This window comes from Salmo salar, chromosome 10, assembly GCF_965601325.2.
Source record: "Salmo salar chromosome 10, fSalSal1, whole genome shotgun sequence".
Classification (NCBI taxonomy): Eukaryota; Metazoa; Chordata; class Actinopteri; order Salmoniformes; family Salmonidae; genus Salmo; species Salmo salar.
The window spans coordinates 27,600,133-27,624,118 of NC_138300.1; the positions used below are offsets into that span (position 1 = coordinate 27,600,133).

Sequence of the window (23,986 nt, forward strand, 5' to 3'; positions counted from 1 at the left end):
ACCTCCGACAGCCATCACATAAGCACCCAACGGTTCACATGCAAATGGGCCCAGACACATCAGTTTTGGAATTCTAATGCATCAGTCTTAAGCCTTCCACATGCTTTGGTTCGGCTGGTGCCTAGCCGTGAACCGAACGAGTGCGCTCGCATACTCCCTTAAAAGACCTTTGCTTGAAAAATGAGAAAAAAGTGGCAATAGTAATGTTTGTCCTCAAAATAGTCAAAATGAATCTAAGATAACTAAAGAAATCTGTCATAAATGTTGACGTTTTAGCCGAGGAGATTTTAGTCTCACAATTTTACATCTAACCAAGATGTTTGGTTCAGTATTTCTTAAATATAATTTTTCTTCATAAAATGATTTGTCTCTCGTTGAATGACAACAAACATTTTAGTTGAGCTAGCTGTAAAGGGGCCTTATGTTTGACACAGAACAGTGTGACACAGAGGACAAGTTTTCAGTTACAGGAGAACATTAAGCCTATGTAGGTCCAAGTCTACGACAAAGCGTTATGTACTGTATGTAACTGCTCTTGCCTCATGTCTAATTCTCTAATCAACATCCCTGTCACTGTCCCTCTAACTACCAGGACATCGCTGCCATGGCAACGGAACATCTTTAGCAACATATCTAATCTCACAACTTCAAACACTATTTTTAATGTCTGGAAAATTAGAGGTACAGGTTGAACAGGTTGTAGCAGAACAATTTTAGCACAACTAAATAATAAACAAGCAAGTAGTACTTTGGAAAAAGTTACAATCTAGAAATCTGCCCTCAACCACTACCTACTGCGTTGGTAAAGACGTGTTTGAGTGAGATCAAACAGCCCCTTTATGCACCTGTTAGATGACTCTGATTCTGACAGTTTGGACAAGCTTTGCTGGATCGATCTGTTATGGCCTGAGGATGACTACATGGAGGTTTTCCTATCATAATAAACATGAAGGTTTCAGGTTTAAAGTAAAACCTCAGTTAATGTGTGGGTTTAAGCTTTCATCATAAAGGTCCTTGTTCCAAAATGTGCAGTTTAAAATGTTTATTTTGAAAACCGTGAACGTACCATTTAGGCCGGCTGGTGGACTTCACCACTGGAGACATGCCATCTCTATACAGGCTCTTGGTCTTGCTAAAGTTGACAATGTTGAAAATCACCCTCTGAAAGACAAACGTGAACATTCCATTAGATTGGAAGAATTCAAGAGCAAGAAAAGGGGGATGATATGAAAAGGTAGAAATATCAGAAGGTGAGCACTGAGAGGGAAATAGAGGAACGTTCATGATGCCAACACACCACTCATCAATCGTATATAATGACTGATTACGATGTCAGAGTGGAGATAAGAAAGTGAGCTTCAATACATGACAGTACAACACACTATAAAGTACAGATGAAAAGACTGGACATGTCTGTCAACAGATAGCGTGGTGAAATGGTGGCCTAGCAGATGATCATGCTGAAACAGACAAGCTACCATGGGGCCAGCTTGGCTTTAAAACCCTCATTCATGGCTGAGTGAGGGATATTTCCTACTCTCCCAGGAAATGCACTGGGACCCCCCTCCTCCGCCAGGATCCCTGATTAGAATCAGGGGAAGAAATATGGAGGGGGAGAGAATAATAAATATATAAATAATGATAATAATATCACCATGCAGTAAATGAATCCTATTGATGGACCATATCAAATTACCAACTAAGTCCAGGTGGTGGAAGTGAACTGTGTGCTACTGAAATCCTATTACAACACCCCCTCCTCTTCCCCCTCCCTCCTTGCCATCACAGGAGCAGGGATTGTGGCAGGCTGATTCAGACTTAGGTAAAATGACATTTAACTGATGTTCTGACTGGCAGCAGGCTCCTGTACCGTGGAGATAAGACCATCGCTGCTGGCATTTCAATTACACTTTACTGCCCTGCACATCTGTTGCCAGCCTACTTTCAGCTTTTCCTCAGGCAAATACATCCTCATTCTCTGCCTTACATTGGTCATCTTTCTTCTTTTTCTCCAATTCAGATTGTCTTATTCAGTGGCTGTGTCTCATGCCTGTAATCTATTTGTTAAGCGTCTGAACTCCGAGGGGGAGCTCTGTACTCCACCAAAGCAGGCAGGCTGCAACAGTCTCTGTGCTTCTGTTAAGACAAGGTGATTAAAGAGGTTCCTTCCCTCTTCTTCAAGCTCAACACTGGATCACATGAAGACTCACACAAGGAAGAGAAGACAGTGTGTTCTTTGAAGTCATATTTCACTGAGACCCGTAAACATAGAGACCTGTTATTGATTTCATTGCATGATGCACAATGGTATTGTATCTAGGCAGATTCACTGTTTTATATTCCAAACTCATTGCAACAGCATGCATGCCTGAAAGTTAATCCTGCAGCCAGCATACCTTCTGAGGGAATTTATTTACAACATGTAGATGGAGAAACTGAGCGACTGTTCAAAAAACATAGTAGACCAAACCACAGCATATAGGCCTACAGTACAGTGCTGATGCTGCTGTAAGGTTTGGCTCTCAGATTGATCACATCATTGGGGGGTTGAATTTCTTAAGCCTTTAAACCTTCACCCTTCACTGGTATTAACTGGGAACAGAAGTGACATGAGTGTGACAGATCTACACTAGAGGGTCATCATTCATCATCCACTTCCCTGACACCGAGCCTCTAACATGTACCCTACACCGCATCATAGCTCATATGTGTCCCTGTCCTTTATAATGGAAAATCATCACTAGCCCTGATTGCCTCTCTGTGCTTATGCACACATTAATCTTTCCACATCCAAAAACTGCTGGTACTGCTGATGCTGCGGCTCACATCTGGATGTGTTAGCTGTGCTAGCTGTATTAGCTGTGCTAGGTGTGCTAGCTGTATTAGCTGTGTTAGCTGTATTAGCTGTGCTAGCTGTATTAGCTGTGCTAGGTGTGCTAGCTGTATTAGCTGTGCTAGCTGTGTTAGCTGTGTTAGCTACCATGAGGAGTGGCTCTCCAGCGATCCTTGCCAGTCTGCAGAGTCCTACAGCATCATCATCGAGGCCAATGGGAGATTGAGATGAGGATGAGAGAGGAGTCAAATTGGAGAGTCTTTTACTTTGGGGTCATTAAGTGGTTTGTGTGGCCCACGCCGCCTGGAACCCACTCATCACACACAGGAAGACTGACTGGCGGTTGGGTGCTGTAGGCCCACCACTCTCGTTATAAACTCTGCCTACACCCAGGACCAATTTGGGTGCCCGTCTCCCTAGGTACGGTGAGCACTGTCCTGGAAATGTAATTACACATTGAACAGTTTGAACAGATTAACATCCAGGCTGTCTGAGCTGTCATCTCCATGAAGCATGTCAAACCCCCCTATGTCCCTGTCACTGCCAGAGCGGAGCCCAAACAGGTGTCTCTCTGTCACCCTGCAGCACACACCATGATACAAGCACCGTGTAACCACTACGTAACCATTCGTTGAAGATTTCTGCCTTTGGCGAAACCTTTGGCGAAATAATGTAAAATTAATAAAAAACAAGAAATTCTACATTGAGTACTATCTCATACATTTCTGAATGTTTTGATCTAGCTCCAATGTGTTGACTGTAAGCAGCAGAGAAGGAAGCAGTGTTGGGGAGTTTTGAACTACATATAGTTCAACTACATATTGTCGTAGCTTGGTGGTAGTTGAACTAAATTCAAATCTTGGTAGTGTTTTCAGTAGTTAATAACTTTTTTGCCATGTAGCGGTGTAGCTAACTACTGGAACTACACTTCTTTTGTTAAATGAAAAGAAAATACGGGTGAAGTATTTCTTTCCGTAATCAGACCTGCCTAATTGTCACTTTTTGTGTTTAATAGGCTTAATTACATATTCTGTTAACATCTGACCCCAGAGTGATCTATTATTGCAATGTGTAGTCTATGACATTTCAGATTTAGTTTTGACAATTTATCACAAAGTAGTTTGAATGTAGTAAACTATATTTTCTTAAAAGGTAGCTTTAGTGTAGCTCAACCTCTTCCAGTGTGAAGTAATTGGTAGCTTGGTCAACTATTTTTCAGAGTAGCTTCCCCAACCATTTCCCCCAAAACAATTTTACATTTGACATTTTAGTCACTTAGCATACACTCTTATCCAGAACAACTTACAGGAGCAATTAGGGTTTAGTGCCTTGCTCAAGGACACATCAACAGATTTTTCACCTAGTCAGCTTGTTAACCGCTAGGCTACCTGCCGCCCCTGACAGGCATCAGGGTAGTGAATGTGAAGTGTGGCCCTCACCTAACCACTGACCTCTACAGAATCACAGCACTCAGAGCTCCCAGGCCGGGCACTGATAACCCAGTCCAGGCTCCACACTAAAATAGCTCTATGTTAAACAGAATTTGGGTGCAAAATGCTGTCTTTTGATACATATCAATCCACAGTGAGGCCAGCTCCTGAACTGAAACCAGCACTGAAATATTAAAGAGATTATTCTTAATAGGGTGGTAGTCTATACGGACAATGCAATCCCTCTACCAGTGGAACAAAAATACACAACATGTGATCTAGCTAGCTAGAAGTGCAAGTTGAGAGATCCAGGGAAGTGCAGCAAGGCATGATGAATCATGATTCAGACTTCAGAGTTGAATGGTAGACACTTTTGTTTACATTGAGAATCAAGGGTCATGGGTACTAAGTAGAGTTAAGTGGTGTAGGGAGTGAACAGGAAGTGACTCGTTGCCCTCTGTGGAACACATACAGGACTGTAGAACCAGTGGATCTGTGTCTGTCTGGCTCAGAGTACACAGCAGAGAGCCCCTCAGTCATCACTAGAAACACTCTTTTTACGCCATTTCGCGTGGATTTAAAAGTGCAAGGACTGTCCGATGCGCGTCCATGTTCAACGAGAACCCTCCGCTTGGGACCTCCTTCTTAACCTCTTCACCAACATCACTATGGTGGGTTTATACGTTATTGTTTACCATTGCATTTTCATATTAGTACATAATTGCTTTATTTGAACTAACGATAGCTAGCTACCAAGTGGCTGGACTAGTTTTCCCAAAAGTGAACGATGTGTAATGTCGAGTTTAGTTTACTAGCCAACCAACAATGTCAATGCTGCTATCAAGCCAATCTACTACATTTACCTGAATTAAAAATGACTAGATTTGATCTAATTTCACTGTGATTGGTTAGTCAACATGCAATAATACCTGTATACTCTCAATCAATGAGATGAATTATTTGCATTTAGATGAACAAGATCAGAACTACTGAGCCTAGCCTACCCTTTACCCCTCCATTTTCAGTGACTGATGTGAACTACAAAACAAAGCTAACCAATACTTCAGGTCAGTATGATCAATGATCATGCATAAATACATTGATATGCATGATACATGTGTGAGTTGTACAGTAGTAGAAATAGCTGCATTAGCTCTATGTGTGCGAGCATCTCTCTATCTCTCCCAATGTGATAATCTTTTTTTTTCTTAACAATAATGAATTTGGTATCAGCGTTGCTGGCTTAATTAAAACCAGTTAATCTGATGGATTTTGTATGTCCTTGGTCTTATTTATTTGTTTGAGGGCCAATACATGAGGCCAACTTTACCATATTATGCTGGAGGTATACTTACACACCCAGTCTCATTACTTTGTGTGAATGATATCTCTCTACTTAAAACCATGCGAAATTCGAATACAAAATAATTTGTTTAGCTTCTTTCAATTCTGTGGCTGCATGAAACAGCAAACATAAAGTGAATTCAGCGATTACAATTGTTTACTTAATCTTTCTGGCTCCCTGATGAAACAGAATAACATCCATTACTGTGGTTAGGCTTAGCCAACCAGTACTCTATGGCTTAGTGGTGTGTTGAGTAGATTCTACGATCCGGACTTGAGCAAGTGCTTGGCTCGTTCTCGACCAATGTGTGCACCAATGACTGTATATGGTGTGCACCCGTATGCGCACTGAAATCTACAACACCACCCACCAGGCGAAATGGCGTGAAAAGAGTGTGTCTCCAGTCATCACAGACACCCAGGCTTATTGTTCGTGGCAGCCTACCTGTTCCTCTCCAGCAGGCTTTGATCAGTCGATCGCTGGAAAAGCATCACCACCAGGCCAATATCAGATTCACAATGAAGTGAGTGACAGCCCTGATGCCACGGCAGACAGGAATACAGAGGGGAAACGCAGGGGCGCCAGCCACAATTCTTCCCTATAAAACATAGGGCTAGACCTCAGCCTAAAGATACGGCAAGGGTTATATTTCACACTTTTAGTGCTATGGGGTATGCCTTTGAGGATTCACACAGTCAGAACACTGCAATCCCAAGGCTTTACTCTATTGGCCCCAGAGGTGAAGGTCCTGTCTAATGCAACACAATCATGACCTGTGGTTAACCTCCCTTCATCACACCGGTTGTAAAAAAAAAACTGCATGGCCATGAGTTCAAGATGCAGAGGGACAGGGTTGTCTCCTGTGGGGGATTAGCAGGAGCAGGAGAGCTCTTTGCTCTGGAAGACCTGACAGGACGCTCACAAGCTGCCAATGTCAGCTCAGGGTGGCGGCCTGTGGAGGGGACACTGACCTCAGGTTAAAAATATTACACTGTCAGTGGCATCTCCTGTTGTCTTCCTGTCGCCACCTGAGCTTCACATGGACAAAACAAAAATAGGATGTTGTTTTTGGGGGTTTTGTATTGTTTTGAAATGTCCTCTGTAAAATAAAGTAATGTGAAGTCTCAGATACCTAACTATTGATCTGAAGACCTGCTGGGTAGCCTTTAAATGTCAGCTTTTAACTTCCTTCTCAAAAAAATATGTATTCAAAAGTCTTGTTTCAGAGCTATCAGATTACAGGAAACGGTGACAGTCATTTAAAGCAGCCTTCAGACCTTTTGTTTGGATAGGCATTCACAGCCTTTTGTATTGGTATCTATTATTTAACCATAGAACCAGGAAGTTCACGCTTTGGGTCTTTACGTGAAAGGCAATCTATAAATCCATTGTATGGCCATGTACGATTCAAACAAGTTTAATTAGGCCTTTCCTTTGAGTGTCTGACAGTCAAGCTCAATATCCTCCAGACAATGTAGAAGGTCAGACATAGAGAGACAATAATACCCTCTGAGTTCAAAAAGCATTCCATTAACCTATTGAGGACATTTCTACAGCTGAGGCAATAATAATATAAAACTGCTAAAATACTGTGTATAACAGACTCGGCACTACTGCGCTATGGGCGCATTTTCAAGCATATATATACAGCATATAACTAAGTTACCATATGTAGCCTATAGATGCTTATATACAGTGTGAATAAGTATGCATACTTTGAATGCGTTAAATGTATTGATTGTGTGTGTGTTTTCCATGGTCAGCTTGCCACACTGCTTCAGATATGAAAAGGCTCCACTGCCTCCAATGTAATCGGCAGAGTGTTTCGATAGCTCTCAGGCAATAAAACACAGTGAGCTTTGACGCATGCTGTGAGCATGCAGCTATCTTTATTAGCCTGGTCTTCATTTTTCGCCTGCTGAATTTTCAGATGGATAAACCCTCAACCAGATAAATATGAGGAATATTGATATCTGTGCGCCACAAAGTATCTCTGTGCTCACACAGCCCTCCCCTATCAAGCATGTGTCTTCTCCAACATCCACACAAGTAAAGAGCAGAGCGATGCATACTGACAGCCCATGCTTTTAATATATTCACCTTGGCAAGAGAAATGCCCATGCTCTAAATATTAAGTACAATCTCTGGTCTCTTGAGGAGACCTGGCTATTTCTCTCCTACTGAAGCATTTCCCCTCTATGATTCCCTCCTGTATGATTTAGAAGAGCTGCCAGTCCTACAGGTCCACTCACCTCATACGGCCAGGCTAGAACTAATGACAGCCTCTACAGACAACAGTCTCCTGCTGCAGGAGGAGGACCAAGAAGATGGTCATATCAAATGAATAAACCTAATTCAGAGCCAACTGATGTTCCTCCTGCTTTAAACATGGCAGAGTTCATTTGCTCAGTCTAGCAGCTCTCTCTATCTCTTGCATCTCTTGCAGCATTTTTGCTCAGGGTCCCCCGTCAAGCCCACTCCAGAGCGCTGGAATTGTCAGAAGTGATGGATGACTATCAACCTTCTGCTGTCTTCCGGACCGCTCCTGGGAGATTTACAGGCCCGCTGACTACCAGGCATGAAAACCAATCTGTTTTTCTCATTCCTCCCTCTCTCCCTCATACCACCTCACTCTCTCTATTTCAACTGCCTCTGTTCCTAAAAGCTTTTCTAATGGAGAAAGTGTGAAAAACAACACAAATATTCACGCAAACAGAAAAACCAATTTGTCTCTTGAAGGGCATTCTTACCATGTCACTCCACCATAACATCTTTATACTGACTTCTTTATACTGACTGGCTGGTCTCTGACAACCTATGTGGTGTCTCTACATCCAACATCTCCACAGGCCAAGTCACAGAGACTACCCATCTATATGTATGGGTTGTAATTATAGCATCTGAAAGGTGTGAGGCTAATTGTGCTCTCAAAATAGTAATTACTTTATTATCATGACTATTCTGGTGGACATAATGATCGTTAGAAGGCATTATGTTAATGCAATTAAATGGTTTCATTCTCCCACTAATTGGGGGTATTTTCCAGGGTCAAGTCCTTAAATAAGCAAAGTTGCATCTAAACCCTCCTTTGGGCTAAAAACTGAATAGAGAACAAGAGTGGACTAAACTGTGTAACTCATATAAAATTCCAAGAATGTATTAACATGATTGGACATAGACTATAATGTCAGAACAATAAGAAGACCACTTACGTAAGTCTTATAAATAATTTTCGCTCATGCAAAAACCCTCTTCATCAGTCCTACCATGTCAATAAAACTACAGATTGTAAATTTAGGCCTAATGGAAATTTACTGGGCTAAGACATAGGTTGCAACTCAATAAATTTGATGTTGCAATTATGTTTTATATGACCACATTTGATCTATGACTTTTCAGTTAAAAAAAATTAGGAGACATGCTGAATGGTGGAATAAATTTCTATTTAAGTATAGGGAGCTGACACATCTCTTCAGAAAAGAGGGTAATATACATAAATTAACATGTAAATGTTATTTTGATTGCAGTCTAATAACATGCGTTCTGACTAGCCTTACCAATAATTTGAGCTTGTGAAACGTGGCCACCTCCTACTCCTGACTGCAGTGGAAGCCAATGTAATGGTACCTGAGCAAATGATCTCTAGCCTATCTGTCAACCTATTACACAGTTTATGCTGAGGTTAATCAGACATGTTCACATTTTTCATTTATATTCTGCGGCTCATTAAATTCCAATGAAATCTTCGGAGGGCCCAAATTTCTCCCAGATTGGAATCCTGTTCCTGTGCTGAGACATGTTTATGATGTATTTAATTATGTTTATTTGTCTATCTATTTTTGCACTGCAGCAGAGAGCGGGTGGTGTGATTACCAAACATGCCATCATTGCAATGAACATCTAGACAGGAATGAAGCCTGAAGTATACCATCACAGAGCTTAGCACACACACAAGCTGAAAAGCATCAGCTAATGGCGTCCTGGGATATTTTTAACCACTCTCACACTGAATCCATTCCCTGACAGAGAAGCACTTTTCTGGGGATGGTTTCCATTGCTCTGGCTGGGGTATGTATGCTGACTGGTTTGGTCATCCGTCTATATATCCCCACACAATGAGTTCCTATGCTTACCTGAAGGTGACCCAATGGAGCTGCTCAACAATTTGAGTCTTTACCTTCCCTCTCACTGATCTGTCCACATTTAAACCTTCATCCTACAGCTTGAACTTCAAATCCTGGCAACCTCTGGGTCAAAAACCAATGATATTGTGAGGAGGCAGATGGGCATTGCAGCGAAGCAATCTGGTCTTGTCATCTCTACGCCTGGTGTTGGGTGTGTGGGTTAAGTTGAGTATTTTAGATTTAGCCACTGGAAGTGTTTCAGTCAAGCGCACAAAAAATATCAAGCATGAAAGTAAATATGTTATTTTGCTTTTCGCTCGATCTGCATTAATTACAAAACAGCCATTGGTCAATCCTGGCACACTGCAAAGAGCCATGGGGCGAAATACTAGTCATTTTGAGATGAATAATGCATTACTGTCTAGAGGGGAAGTGCCAACATCTAAGAGTGAACCCAGGATCCTGGCTATAAATAACAGGGCTGGACATCTCACAGAGCCCATGCCAGCAGGTGCTCTCTCATCTCTCTACTACGCACATGAATATGCAGATCTGAGAAAAGGCCAAATAAATAAAAGCATCAGGGGTTTCCTGTGATAGTAACTGATGGCATTTGACCCTGCTCCATTCTGAGGGGGAAGATGATAGATATGCCATTCAGTCTTACAGCTGTTCACACATCAACAGAAGCCCAAATTAAAAAATGTAAGTAGCACGGCTTTATTGCTCGTGACACTCTGGAGGGTGATATGTCAGGGCCGTGGTGATGGAGAGGAGAGGGGGAGGTTAATGAGTGTCCAGCTCCGTTGGCAGAGGCATATTTTCGGCCTCGCCTCACTGCCAAAGGCCTTGACAATAGCACACCCCAAAATAACATAGACACCAATTTGAAGGGGGAAAAAGAGAACAAACCTTGGTCAACAGGACCAACAACACGGGGGTCCAAGGACATCACAGTCATGACAACAGTGCTGCGTGGCAGGAAGTGATGTCACAGGTCAACGTTTTTAATGCAGAGTGATCCCCAGGGGACTTGGACCCCACAGCCCTGCCGGATCAGCAGCGGCTGCTGAGAGAGCTCAGTGTGAATGGCTAAACATCTCTGAAGAATATCAATCTGGCTGCTGTGCACTCCTCACTCGTGAGGTAACACCCTAATTCATTTATCATCCGCCTCTGCAGGACCTGCTTCATGCTTTTTATTTCCCTCCTTCCCCTTCTTCTTTAACCCCTCTGTGTCTCGGCACATCCTACAGCAACAATGGCTGTGGGAGAGTATTGTAATGCGAGAGGTACACTCTGCCCCCATCTGTTGCTGCAGTGTTTGCACTCTGGCTTTGATTGAGAGGCTGTAAAAAAGCAATCTTCTAGACTAGGGCTCATCTACATGCACGCTGCGTGTCTGCCCACATGCCTCTGAGGGAGACAGTTAAAATATGGCACACAGTTTATTATGGAGCCATGCTGATTTTAGCGCCAAGGGCCTCTTTGTTTGCAGATTATGAAAAAGGATCGAAACGGACAACTCTGCTGCATCTGCTCGTGTCAACAGCTTGGAAAAGCAAGAGAGCAGAGTAAAGTGATGTGGTTGTCTCACCTAGCTACCTTAAAATACTAATTGTAAGTCGCACTGGATAAGAGCGTCTTCTAAATAACTCAAATGTAAATGTTAAATGTACAGAAGTACAAGAAAGAGGACAATAGACTCAGACTCATCACTTGAAAAATGTGTTGAGATGTCTAATGGCTTTTTGTGATGCCTTTATAGCACTCCGCTAATGTAATGCATCATGACTCCAAAAATGCCTGCTTTTTATTGAATGCATGATCGCATTAACGCACAGAGTAACCTTTGCAACGTCATGCGTAACAAAAAGTGATGGTTTTCCTGCAGTTGACTGATTACAGTCTGATAACCATGGAAAACACCACACCCACCATCGATTCCCAGGAAAACAAATCAATAAACACAAGCACACACAACAGAAAATCCAAGAATTCTTCAAGCTCAAAACCTACAACCAGCACACCTTACAGCAAATCCATACCTTAAAGAATGACTGTAGCTGTTTCTTATTACATTTAGAACAAACGTTCCCTCATCCACCTATAAACAGACCACTATGTATCTTAGTTATGACACCAGTCATGAAGTTATCTAGTTCTAGTGGAATGCATGATTCAATCATAGTGTAACATGGTTTACATTTGAAATTGTTGCGTATGAGCTGCCCCTACTGAAGAGTTGTTAACATTTCATTGCGGGATATATCATTAAATGGGAATTACAGGAGAAAAACAAACATTTTCATTTTGCTCTTGTAGCTATGATAGTTTACATTTCCCATGATAAAAAGACAGCCTATAAAACCTCTTGATGAGCATTTCTCCACTGACACACCATACTCATAAGTGTGTTAAAGAAAGGGATTAGTGAGTTGAGAATGTAATGCTTTTATATTCAGTCTGTCACCTCCGGTCACTGGGAGTGGGAATATCTCAACGTTTGAAAGCCTTAAAACTAAAATATTGTACCCATGTCCCAACAGGGTACAGCATGCTATTTATATTAAACTAACTAAAGTACTATCATGCTGCATGATATTAACTGAATGTGAATATAACATAAAAAGCTAACAAGAACAAATTTGACATTGTATTCCGATATAGATTTTCCTCTGAAATAGGAGCACAGTAGGATCACCGTCATTTCATTACTTCCATATGTGCAGCACATACTAGCACTGCACATATTAGTGGAGGAAGACTGCAGGTCGGGTCACAGAAAGGTGAGAACAACAGACAAAACAAAGTTAGGATGATTGTTGGCTTACATGCCAAGATTTAAATGAATTGAAGGCTACAGTACCGTACAAAATTAATCAACGCAGCATTTGTGCCCAAAAGGATCTGATAAATGCATAGATAAAGTAATCTAAACAGTCTTCTCCTCTCATATTTCAGTATAAAAGAGAGGCCTAATTTAAATGCAGGAGTAAAACCCATAAAGATGCTAAAGAGAATATCAGTCCAGGAGATCAAATTAATGAATCCACCACATAGATAAAACAAGAAGAAGAGGGAGGGAGGAAAGTTCACACAGAATGAAAGAGAGAGCGAAAGAGAGAAAGAAAAAAAAGGTTATGTTGATGAATCTGAGTTGCCATAGTGACAGGAAGGAGGTGTGTCACTCTTGGATATTAATAAGGATCATCAGTTTGGCTGCGTTCGTAAATTCACCCTGGCAACCTACTCCGATTTCAGAGCACTCTGGTTTGAGAGTGCCAGAGCGCAGAATAAATAGGGGAATTTACAAACGCCCTAAACTGGGTTGTTATGACAGGTGTAAGTAAACACCGACAAAAAAACGGAATTAAATTGTTGCCAGTAACACAGTTACAGTCATTAACCCTCTTGATAACAATAAAACGCTCTAGCAGTTCTGCTGGTAAAATGAGTGAGGTGTTCTCTCATTTGTGACTGGAAATACAGTGCATTCGGAAAGTATTCAGACCCCTTGACTTTTTCCAGATTTTGTTACGTTACAGCCTTATTCTAAAATGAATTAAATAGATTTTTTCCTCATCAATCTACACAGTGCACTCTGAACACTCCGAGAGCAAAACGCTCTGAATTCTGAATTTACGAATGCTCAGAGCACTCACTGAGACTCTAGAGTGGATTTACGAACACACCCTCTGTGTATAGTAGCTTTAGCTAACTGCTTTACAAGCACATGATTGGTCAATGGCTGAGACACCTATATGTGACACTTGCAGCCCGACTACTAATATCTCTCTTATGGAAACTCAAAGGAAACAAATCGAAGTAAAGCTCACATATGAGCAGCTGAAATAATGAGTTTGGTTGTTTCAGACATATGTAATCATTGCTCATTAACAGTTTACTTTAGAGATCAGATTGATTTGACTGGTTTATTCCCTATCTGCCATAAGGGGATTACAGGAGAGCTGACTTCTCATGTCTTAAACACAAACAGCCTTGGTATGGTGGAGCAACACAACCGCTGAGCCACACCATCAACAACATGCTGCTGAATGGATACGCTTAGTGTGTGCAGGGCATCCAGCATTTTACTCTCCTTTTTACGACCAGTGTTTGTGCACTTTATAGAAAAAGTATATGGTACTGAATGTTATGACTAGGTACTTACTGTTGAAGAGATTGTGATCCCTGTATTTGTACCACTATCCAGCCTTCAAATTGAAATGGACTGATTGCAAGCTGCTATGAATGAGGATGTCTGTTGAAGGACTAAAATGTACATGTTACATCAGTCATGCTAAAACGGAAAATATCTATAGATTGTGTGTTAACAATTTTTATGATGAACATCCTCAAAAGAACAAATGTTTTTCAACATGTACATGCATACAGTAGTAATTCCCCATGCTGACAAATATTAAACTATGAAATACCCAAAGTAAACTGAAAAAGGTACATCAAATAATTCCCCCCCATGCCACAGTTGTAATAATCTAGCATTGCTTTAAATATACTTTAAAACGATATAATTAGTTCTATGTTGGCCTATGATTGGCAGTTTAAATAAACAATAATCAATCACAAGAGGGTAAAATAAGTCATTTGAAAGACAAAAAACTGTTTAAATGATTAATGTATTAGGTAAATCACATTGTCACCCCCTGATCTGTTTCACTTGTCCTTGTGCTTGTCACCACCCTCCTCCTGGTGTCACCCATCTTCCCCATTATCCCCTGGGTACTTATACCTGTGTTCTCTGTTTGTCTGTTGCCAGTTCATCTTGTTTGTCAAGTCAACCAGTGTTTTGTCTCAGCTCCTGCTTTTCCCCAGGCTCTCTTTTTCTTGGTCTCCTGGTTTTGACCATTGTCTGTCCTGACTCTGAGCCCGCCTGCCTGACCACTCTACCTGCCCCTGAGCTTGCCTGCCGTCCTGTGCCTTTGACCCTAATCTGGATTACCGACCTCTGCCTGACCTGACCTGACCCTGTTCCTGCCTGCCGTCCTGTGCCTTTGCCACTACTCTGGATTATCGACCCCTGCCTGCCTCGACCTGTCGTATGCCTGCCCCTGTTGCTGTAATAAACATTGTTACTTCAACATACTCTGAAACGCGATACACATTGGCTTGCCCTGGTGTGTCACTATTAATACAAAGATATTACTTAAAATACCTATCTATATGAGCATTCACTTTTGTTGCATTCAAGGTTGTAGTTAATGGCCTATCTTGCAAACATCAAATAGAGTACGTCTGATGATTATTCCGTCTGATAAATCATCAGATAAAAACCTTTTCAGTATCATAATGCAAGGAACATCCAAATAATGAAATCAGATTCAGGCAACAGGACACCTGTCTGTGAACATAATGTAATAAGATAGATGCTTTAAAGTCTACATTTACTGAACGATCTCTTTAAATACTGTCAGTCAGAGAAGAAGAGTAGAAGTAAATGTTCAGGGACGCATTTCAAGCAAGGACACACATACATCAATCCTCTGTGCTTTAAAGGTTGAGTGGAAGTCACCGACCCAACCTCTAAAGCTTGGAGGAATGGGATTCTTAGGTCTGTGCTGAATGACATCACCTTTGCACACCATGAACAAAAGGTAGCGTGAAAGAGCACTGCAAATGGACTCGAGCTTGATTAAATGGTCACTGAGTCGGAAAGCAGCCCTGATTTGATCTGTGACCTCGCACCAAAATCTTTTTAAGAAAAGATTAAATGAATACACCTTTAAAGGAACCTGTGGGACGATGTCAGGTTCCCTTCACCCCAAACACAGAGGTAGGAAAAATGGGTTTGAGGGCCCAGGGAGTCACTACTACATCAACCGCAAACACAAATGGCTGTCATTCCAGGCTCAGCACGAGCCAAAACAAGATCGTAGACGAGGGCAGCCGCGATCTTCACCACTCATGCAGAGCCTTCTAGGCACCACTTCAGTTTCATTAGAGAATAGCGGGCAATGAAAGAGACTGTTACTGATGGTTCAAAGGAAAGTGATGTTTGTTGAGTGACCCCATTATTTTTTTCCAAAGCAAATTGAGGATCCAGTTTTACTGTGAAACTTTTCACATCTACAGTAGTTCAACTTCAGTTCAGAGTGAGTTTCCTCCACAACTGAGTCTGAATAGCCTGCTCATTACATAGTTTCCGATGAAAAGTAATATTTCCCATGTCTTCAAGTATGTATGCCCTACTGAATCCTAACTTATAATCTATCTATACCATAATACTGTTCTACTTGAATGTCTTTCTCGTACCTCTCATTATTACCCACCATGCATCATTCCATAAATACTGTACCACACTGCAATGCATCTAAACACTGTAAAAGGTTTCCCAATAGACTTTGGTGATGAACCTGAGAACTATTCTTTATCAAACACTGATTTAGTTGGGAGAGCATGAAGTTAAACATTAAACACAACAACTTTTTATTGAACCCCTCGTTTTCAACACCAGAAGAGTAATGTGCAGAGCGTGGTTTTCAATAACTACATTAATTCATTTACTAATGCCAGTGTGGTATCAATCTCATTCTGCAAATTCTATTTATGCAGCTCCACACTGTACATATTTATTATCCTGCAGTGATATGAATGATAGAGAAACAGCTATTATAAACATTTACTTAAGTCCTGTTTATGACTGCAAGACAAATGGTCTTTGTTTGCTGTTTAGAAATAACATCAAATCACTGTCAGTATCACATAAAATCCCATGGCACACACATAAAGTCAATACCACTTTTTGGCTTTCAGTGGATGAAAATCTCTGAGATGGTAGTGCATAACGTGTGGTTAAAAAAAGTGAAACCCTCCATTGTTCTGTGGAACATGGGGCCATCACTTTGGTAGACCCACATCATTTCAATCAGAGACAATCCAATCACAGGTGTTTTTATTGCAATCAGACAGAGAGGGGCTGGGACCTTGGAAGAAGTGAGCTGCTGCTTCAGAGAATTTCAGATCTGTTGAACAGCAGGGACTCAAATCATGTGTCTATGAAGTCTTGATTAGAACGACTTTACAGAGTCAAATGTAGCACGAGCACAAAACCCATCATTTAGCGTTACATTTTAAGTGAAGAACACCATGCAAAGACGTCAAAGCTTTGTCAAGGGATTATGTAGATGCGTTTAAGAAACTCATAATAATCCATTCTTATCAGCCATATTCAAAGAGGTACAAATTGGAATGGAATGGCTGACAAAGTTGTACAAGTGATTTTAGTAGTTTAGTGCTTCAGACCAAAGAGGACCACCAAACACAAAGTATAACAAAGTTTAACAAAGTAGCCTAGTCTTCACATTTGTTTGTCACACACTGGTTAAGCCTTTTGGAGCACTCCCTCAAATGTGGATTTGAGACAAATGTATACTTTGTTCAAATAAATTGTATTTTTACTACTAAGTGCAACATTCGACCAAGAGACAGACACCACTTTTCCATGTCAGAAGACAAAGTTAAAGAAAACGGCAATGTGATGGTGTAAACACAACGCCATAGGGAGTCAGCTGAAAGTAGCCATTTCTAAGGGGTTTGCTAGGATTACAGTACATGCGTGCTTAGGGCAGGAGATTGGCAGTAGAGGGAGAGAGATGTAAGGAAAGCTGGGAAGGGCTCATCAGAACAGGGCCAGCACTTCAGGTAGAAGCTCAGACTTCCCACCACCACTCCCTGGGCCAAGGTTACAGCTCTTATGGCTAATTGATCTGCAGTGTTTTAATATGACTTGAAATGAGCTGTTCGTTATGCTAATAGGGGGCGAAATTAATCTGATGGCAGCAACCAGTCGTAAGGCCTGTCATTTTACTCACAACTTCCATTTGACATGAGTAACGAGCCCACCTGGCCCCTGGAATTCTGGAACCACACAAATAAATCCTCCCTCCCCTAACCCCAGTGTGGGGATGGAGCGCATGGTAAGGTGACTTTCATGGAACAGCAGAGGGCTGACTCAAGCAGTCCTGGGCTTAGGCAGGCCACAGGAGTCTCCTAACAGCCCAGACTCTCTATATGGCGAGAGCAGAGGGTTTTTATAGAGAGCTGCAGCCTGTAATGGGCTGGAGACAGATATCATTATCTCTGTGACTCAGGATAGAATTATCTTCCTCGTCTTGCTTTATTGAGTTGGATAAATATAATATCTCGCTCCGATCCATTATCTATTTATACAACAGACCCTAATGCATTCTGTCTTCTTTTGACAAATTCAGAATGTCAAAATCTATGAATAGCCATGCCATGCTATTTTTACTTCAAGTTCACTAAACTACTAAAATGTCATCATAATTATAGTTAAGGAACTATGCAATGGTTACTGAACTTTTAATGTTTTACCTGCTGGACAAAATACAATGTACAATGAATTTCTGCTTTAGAAGAGGTTTCAGAGTGATTTTCAAAGGTACAATATTCAACCCATGTCACCACATATTTGAGTGTTTTTATCTGTCGAAAGTGCAGTAAATGAGAGGTGCTGTATAGATTCTCTCAGATCTGCATGCTGCAGTATTTCCTACAGCAGGTCACCTTGACATGACACTCCACAACCAGAGGAGAGGGTGAAGGTAGTGTCTCACTCCTCTTTCCCTCGCTGGATTTGACAGGTAGGGAAATATACTGCTCAAAAAATAAAGGGAACACTTAAACAACACATCCTAGATCTGAATGAAAGAAATAATCTTATTAAATACTTTTTTCTTTACATAGTTGAATGTGCTGACAACAAAATCACACAAAAATAATCAATGGAAATCCAATTTATCAACCCATGGAGGTCTGGATTTGGAGTCACACTCAAAATTAAAGTGGAAAACCACACTACAGGCTGATCCAACTTTGATGTAATGTCCTTAAAACAAGTCAAAATGAGGGTCAGTAGTGTGTGTGGACTCCACGTGCCTGTATGACCTCCCTACAATGCCTGGGCATGCTCCTGATGAGGTGGCGGATGGTCTCTTGAGGGATCTCCTCCCAGACCTGGACTAAAGCATCCGCCAACTCCTGGACAGTCTGTGGTGCAACGTGGCGTTGGTGGATGGAGCGAGACATGATGTCCCAGATGTGCTCAATTGGATTCAGGTCTGGGGAACGGGCGGGCCAGTCCATAGCATCAATGCCTTCCTCTTGCAGGTACTGCTGACTGTAACGGCTGTCGTATTGTAGAGAGGACCAAGGCGCAGCGGGTTGCGTGCTCATCATTATTCTTTATTAAAATGTGAACACGGAAAAACAATAAACAAAGAAACGACAGGAACAGTTTTACAGGCTATAATAACAAGCAGTGCAAAATCAACTACCCACAAATCCCCAGGTGAAAACACGCAACTAATATATGACTCCCAATCAGGAACAACGACGTACAGCTGTTCCTGATCGGGAGCCACACAGACCACAGAAATAAACAAACTAGAAAACCAACCAAGAATACAAAACCCAGAACATACACCAAAACCCCGTAATACATAAATAAAACACCCCTCTACAATACTCATAACCCCCTAACCACATAAAACAAATACCCTCTGCCACGTCCTGACCAACCTACAAATACAAATAACCCCTATACTGGTCAGGACGTGACACTGACACACTCCAGCCACATGAGGTCTAGCATTGTCTTGCATTAAGAGGAACCCAGGGCCAACCGCAACTCACAAGAGGTCTGAGGATCTCATCTCGGTACCTAATGGCAGTCAGGCTACCTCTGGCGAGCACATGGAGGGCTGTGCGGCCCCCCAAAGAAATGCCACCCCACACCATGACTGACCCACCGCCAAACCGGTCATACTGGAGGATGTTGCAGGCAGCAGAACAGCAGAACGTTCTCCACGGCGTCTCCAGACTCTGTCACATCTGTCACGTGCTCAGTGTGAACCTGCTTTCATCTGTGAAGAGCACAGGGCACCAGTGGCGAATTTGCCAATCTTGGCGTTCTCTGGCAAATGCCAAACGTCCTGCACGGTGTTGGGCTGTAAGCACAACCCCCACCTGTGGACGTTGGGCCCTCATACCACCCTCATGGAGTCTGTTTCTGACCGTTTGAGCAGACACATGCACATTTGTGGCCTGCTGGAGGTCATTTTGCAGGGCTCTGGCAGTGCTTCTCCTGCTCCTCCTTGCACAAAGGCGGAGGTAGCGGTCCTGCTGCTGGGTTGTTACCCTCCTACGGCCTCCTCCACGTCTCCTGATGTACTGGCCTGTCTCCTGGTAGCGCCTCCATGCTCTGGACGCTACGCTGACAGACACAGCAAACCTTCTTGCCACAGCTCGCATTGATGTGCCATCCTAGATAAGCTGTACTACCTGAGCCACTTGTGTGGGTTGTAGACTCCGTCTCATGCTACCACTAGAGTGAAAGCACCGCCAGCATTCAAAAGTGACCAAAACATCAGCCAGGAAGCATAGGAACTGAGAAGTGGTCTGTGGTCCCCACCTGCAGAACCACTCCTTTATTGGGGGTGTCTTGGTAATTGCCTCTAATTTCCACCTGTTGTCTATTCCATTTGCACAACAGCATGTGCAATTTATTGTCAATCAGTGTTGCTTCCTAAGTGGACAGTTTGATTTCACAGAAGTGTGATTGGAGTTACATTGTGTTGTTTAAGTGTTCCCTTTATTTTTTTGAGCAGTGTATATCAGCCAGGCATGACAGCTATGAATGACCCAAATCCGGATAATATACTCCCCAATGCAAGCCAGAGCCCTTCAGCCAAGGTACTATGAAGCTCAGTAATGTATAGTTGGTCATCTGACAGACTAACAATAGTTCTCCAGCAGGAATTTAAGCATCTATGCCTGCATGCAATGTTTTAACAAAGATGGCTTGAAAGTGTGACTTCTCTGTGTCTATCTGTCTGTACAATGAGTACCTGATCTGAAGTTGTCTAAAGTGTTACTGCAGTTAGATGCATTAAAGTAATTCAAAAGATGCAGTAGGGGTATAACACTAGAGGACAAATATTTGTTGTTCAGCACAACACCTTGCAGTTACTCCCTCAATAAAAAAAATATTGTTTTGTTTCTGTCTAAGCTTGTGGTTGGACTTGTTCCTAAAACCATGACCCCATCACCGGCCCTTTAATAGCCCTATGTTCTCTTCTTATTTGTTTGCCTGTCTGGCCTGTCTGTGAGTGTTTTTCTGTATTTGTGGGGGTTTAGGGCTGGGACTGAGCCAGGTGTTTGGATCTCTGCTGAGTGTTCTAGCACCTTCTCCCTTCCTCCTGGTTTTATGTGACATCGTGCTGACAAGTCAGGAATGTAGGGATTAACCTGAAGAGATTTCTCCCTCTCAACCATATTGAGGTAGTGCCCTTGAAATTCACAAGGACACATTATGTTGCTGGATGCTGCTGGTGTTGTTTTCAAGCCCAGCCTGCAGTATATCACTGAGCAAGGCAGCCACAAACCATTTAGAAAAATGAAATTATGATTTGAGCTTGACACTAATGAGCATTATCAATATCTTTGTTGTTAATATTGCGCCATAATTCACACTGCTTCCTCTGCCAACGAGTCTCATCAGTTCAGTTGAATAACAGTGGTAGTTGTCTTCTTTCTACATATGCAATTTCGGAGTTCTGCCACACATTTAGAGGTAGAGGTCAAGTTGAAAGAGAAGAGAGAAAAACTAAAGAGAAAAAGAGAAATTACTCATGTCCCTGTCAATGCAAAGCACCACCAGGATACAAAGAAAGCCATACTGCTTACCATTTGTTGAATTTTCTTGTGCCCAAATACTGACAGGTCTATTTCTCAACAATTAAAAAAAAAAAGAGCCAGGCATAGCAGAGGACACCTAATTAACCAGCATTGTGTGGAACAATAAAGCCCCCGATAAGCCACGATAGAGAAGCTAGTGAGTCTCTATCTCTCTGTGTGTGTCTGTGTCTGGAGATGGCTATGGGCAGTGAGATCTTGCTCCCTTTTGCCTGTGCAGCAGACAGTAATGAAAGTCATTCAAATGACTAATGTCTTCATTGGTGAAAAATTAATGATTTTTTTAGCTTGGGTTAATGGACGTGTCAAACAGAGAAAATGAGTTGTTTGAAAGTAAATTACTGTAATCTATATTTAGTCAACTCTGTAGCCCCATCCCAGCAACCAACAGCAGCACCCTCCTCTCCCCGTCGTACCCGACCCCACCAGCCAGAGCACTCAGTGGGCGAAGCGCTGCCCAAACTTATTTCGCTTCTGCCACTCATTTTATTCATTTATGCATTTTATTTCTAATTTCTCATAATCCGCAGATAACCTTCTTTTGGGCTCAAATACCACATATACTGAGATAGACTGAAGCAATTTTGTCAGAGAGCTTTCTTTTTCTGTTACTGGAATAAAAGCTTAAATACAAAACTGTCTGGATGGAGGAAAGAAGAGGAGTAAAGGAAATATACATGCATTCAGGCTTAGGTAATGTTAGTCATATAAAACATGGCATTTTCAGCAGTCTAAGAATATATGTCTGGCAAAAAAATACCAAATTAATTACAGAAGTACATAAAAGTGTCTTCTGCAGTTGATCAATACAGGTGGTAAATCTGCATCTCGTTTGGAACAGATAGAGATTACTCATCTGACAACACTATTCCAGGGAATCCAAGATTATTTTGTGCCGAAACCTCTGCTTGAGCAAGGTTACCAATGGGTTAATAAAAGAACAGAAGAGGGTTGGCTTCAGCAATGCCAGCTGATGTATCTATTTATTATAGAAGTAAACAGCATAAAGCTCCCTGAGCACAGAGAATTCAAAAATAATCTTAAAAGTTGCCACTGGGGGAGCCATTGATGTTTATATGTTCACATTACAGCTCTAATGGGCAAAAGTGTGTGTGTGTGTGTGTGTGTGTGTGTGTGTGTGTGTGTGTGTGTGTGTGTGTGTGTGTGTGTTTGTGTGAGCCCCTCTCAGACAGCAGCTTGGCAGTGGCTGTGTGGCTGCTGGGCCAGAGAGGTTACGTGGAGGTGATTGCACAAAAACATTATTGTGACCCTCGCCCCACTGCTGCCTTAGAAAACCAGTCACGATTTACAGATTATGATGTGTGTATGCCACTGTATCAATTTCAATGCTGTAATATAGTAATGTGCTAGGTAGATTAACTCAAAATGGCAAGAAAATGAATGTTACAACTACTGTATAACCAAATCTCTTTGATGCTCCCTTCCATTCCAGCTAGTATTACCTCAACACTCACTTCAGCCTTGCACCTCCACAGATGCTCACATCAACACACAGCTCTGTTTTGCACCAGTTGAGGACCCTTCAAGAAATAACTGGCGTGAGGACCCTTCACACTGCTGCCTGGTGAAATAAAGAAAGAACTGGCGTGAGGACCCTTCACACTGCTGCCTGGTGAAATAAAGAAAGAACTGGCGTGAGGACCCTTCACACTGCTGCCTGGTGAAATAAAGAAAGAACTGGCGTGAGGACCCTTCACACTGCTGCCTGGTGAAATAAAGAAAGAACTGGCGTGAGGACCCTTCACACTGCTGCCTGGTGAAATAAAGAAAGAACTGGCGTGAGGACCCTTCACACTGCTGCCTGGTGAAATAAAGAAATAACTGGCTTGAGAACCCTTCACACTGCTGCCTGGTTAAATAAAGAAAGAACTGGCGTGAGGACCCTTCACACTGCTGCATGGTTAAATAAAGAAATAACTGGCGTGAGAACCCTTCACACTGCTGCCTGGTGAAATAAAGAAATAACTGGCTTGAGAACCCTTCACACTGCTGCCTGGTTAAATAAAGAAATAACTGGCTTGAGGACCCTTCACACTGCTGCCTGGTTAAATAAAGAAATAACTGGCTTGAGGACCCTTCACACTGCTGCCTGGTGAAATAACTTGTTATGGATAGGGGGCAGTATTTTCACGGCCGGATAAAAAACGTACCCGATTTAATCTGATTATTACTCCTGCCCAGAAACTAGAATATGCATATAATTATTAGCTTTGGATAGAAAACACTCCAAAGTTTCTAAAACTGTTTGAATGGTGTCTGTGAGTATAACAGAACTCATTTGGCAGGCCAAAACCTGAGAAGATTCCAAACAGGAAGCGCCCTCTCTGACCATTTCTTGGCCTTCTTGATCATCTCTATCCAAAACAGGGGATCTCTGCTGTAACGTGACATTTTCTAACGCTCCCATAGGCTCCCAGAAGGCGCCAGAACGTTGAATGATGACTTTGCAGGCCATGGCTGAAAAACAGTAGCGCATTTGGTAAGTGGTCGATCTGAG

At 42.1% G+C, this 23,986-nt stretch overlaps 1 protein-coding gene across 1 annotated transcript in view; it reads right to left on the minus strand.

Annotated features, from left to right (window-relative positions):
* LOC106613892 (cytosolic carboxypeptidase 6) overlaps window positions 1-23,986 on the minus strand; it is a 406,201-nt gene that overhangs the window by 252,708 nt on the left and 129,507 nt on the right. Inside the window, exon 4 of the mRNA XM_045687571.2 lies at window positions 1,067-1,161. Within this exon, the coding sequence (XP_045543527.1) occupies window positions 1,067-1,161 (95 nt within the window). The remainder of the gene's footprint in view (window positions 1-1,066; window positions 1,162-23,986) is intronic.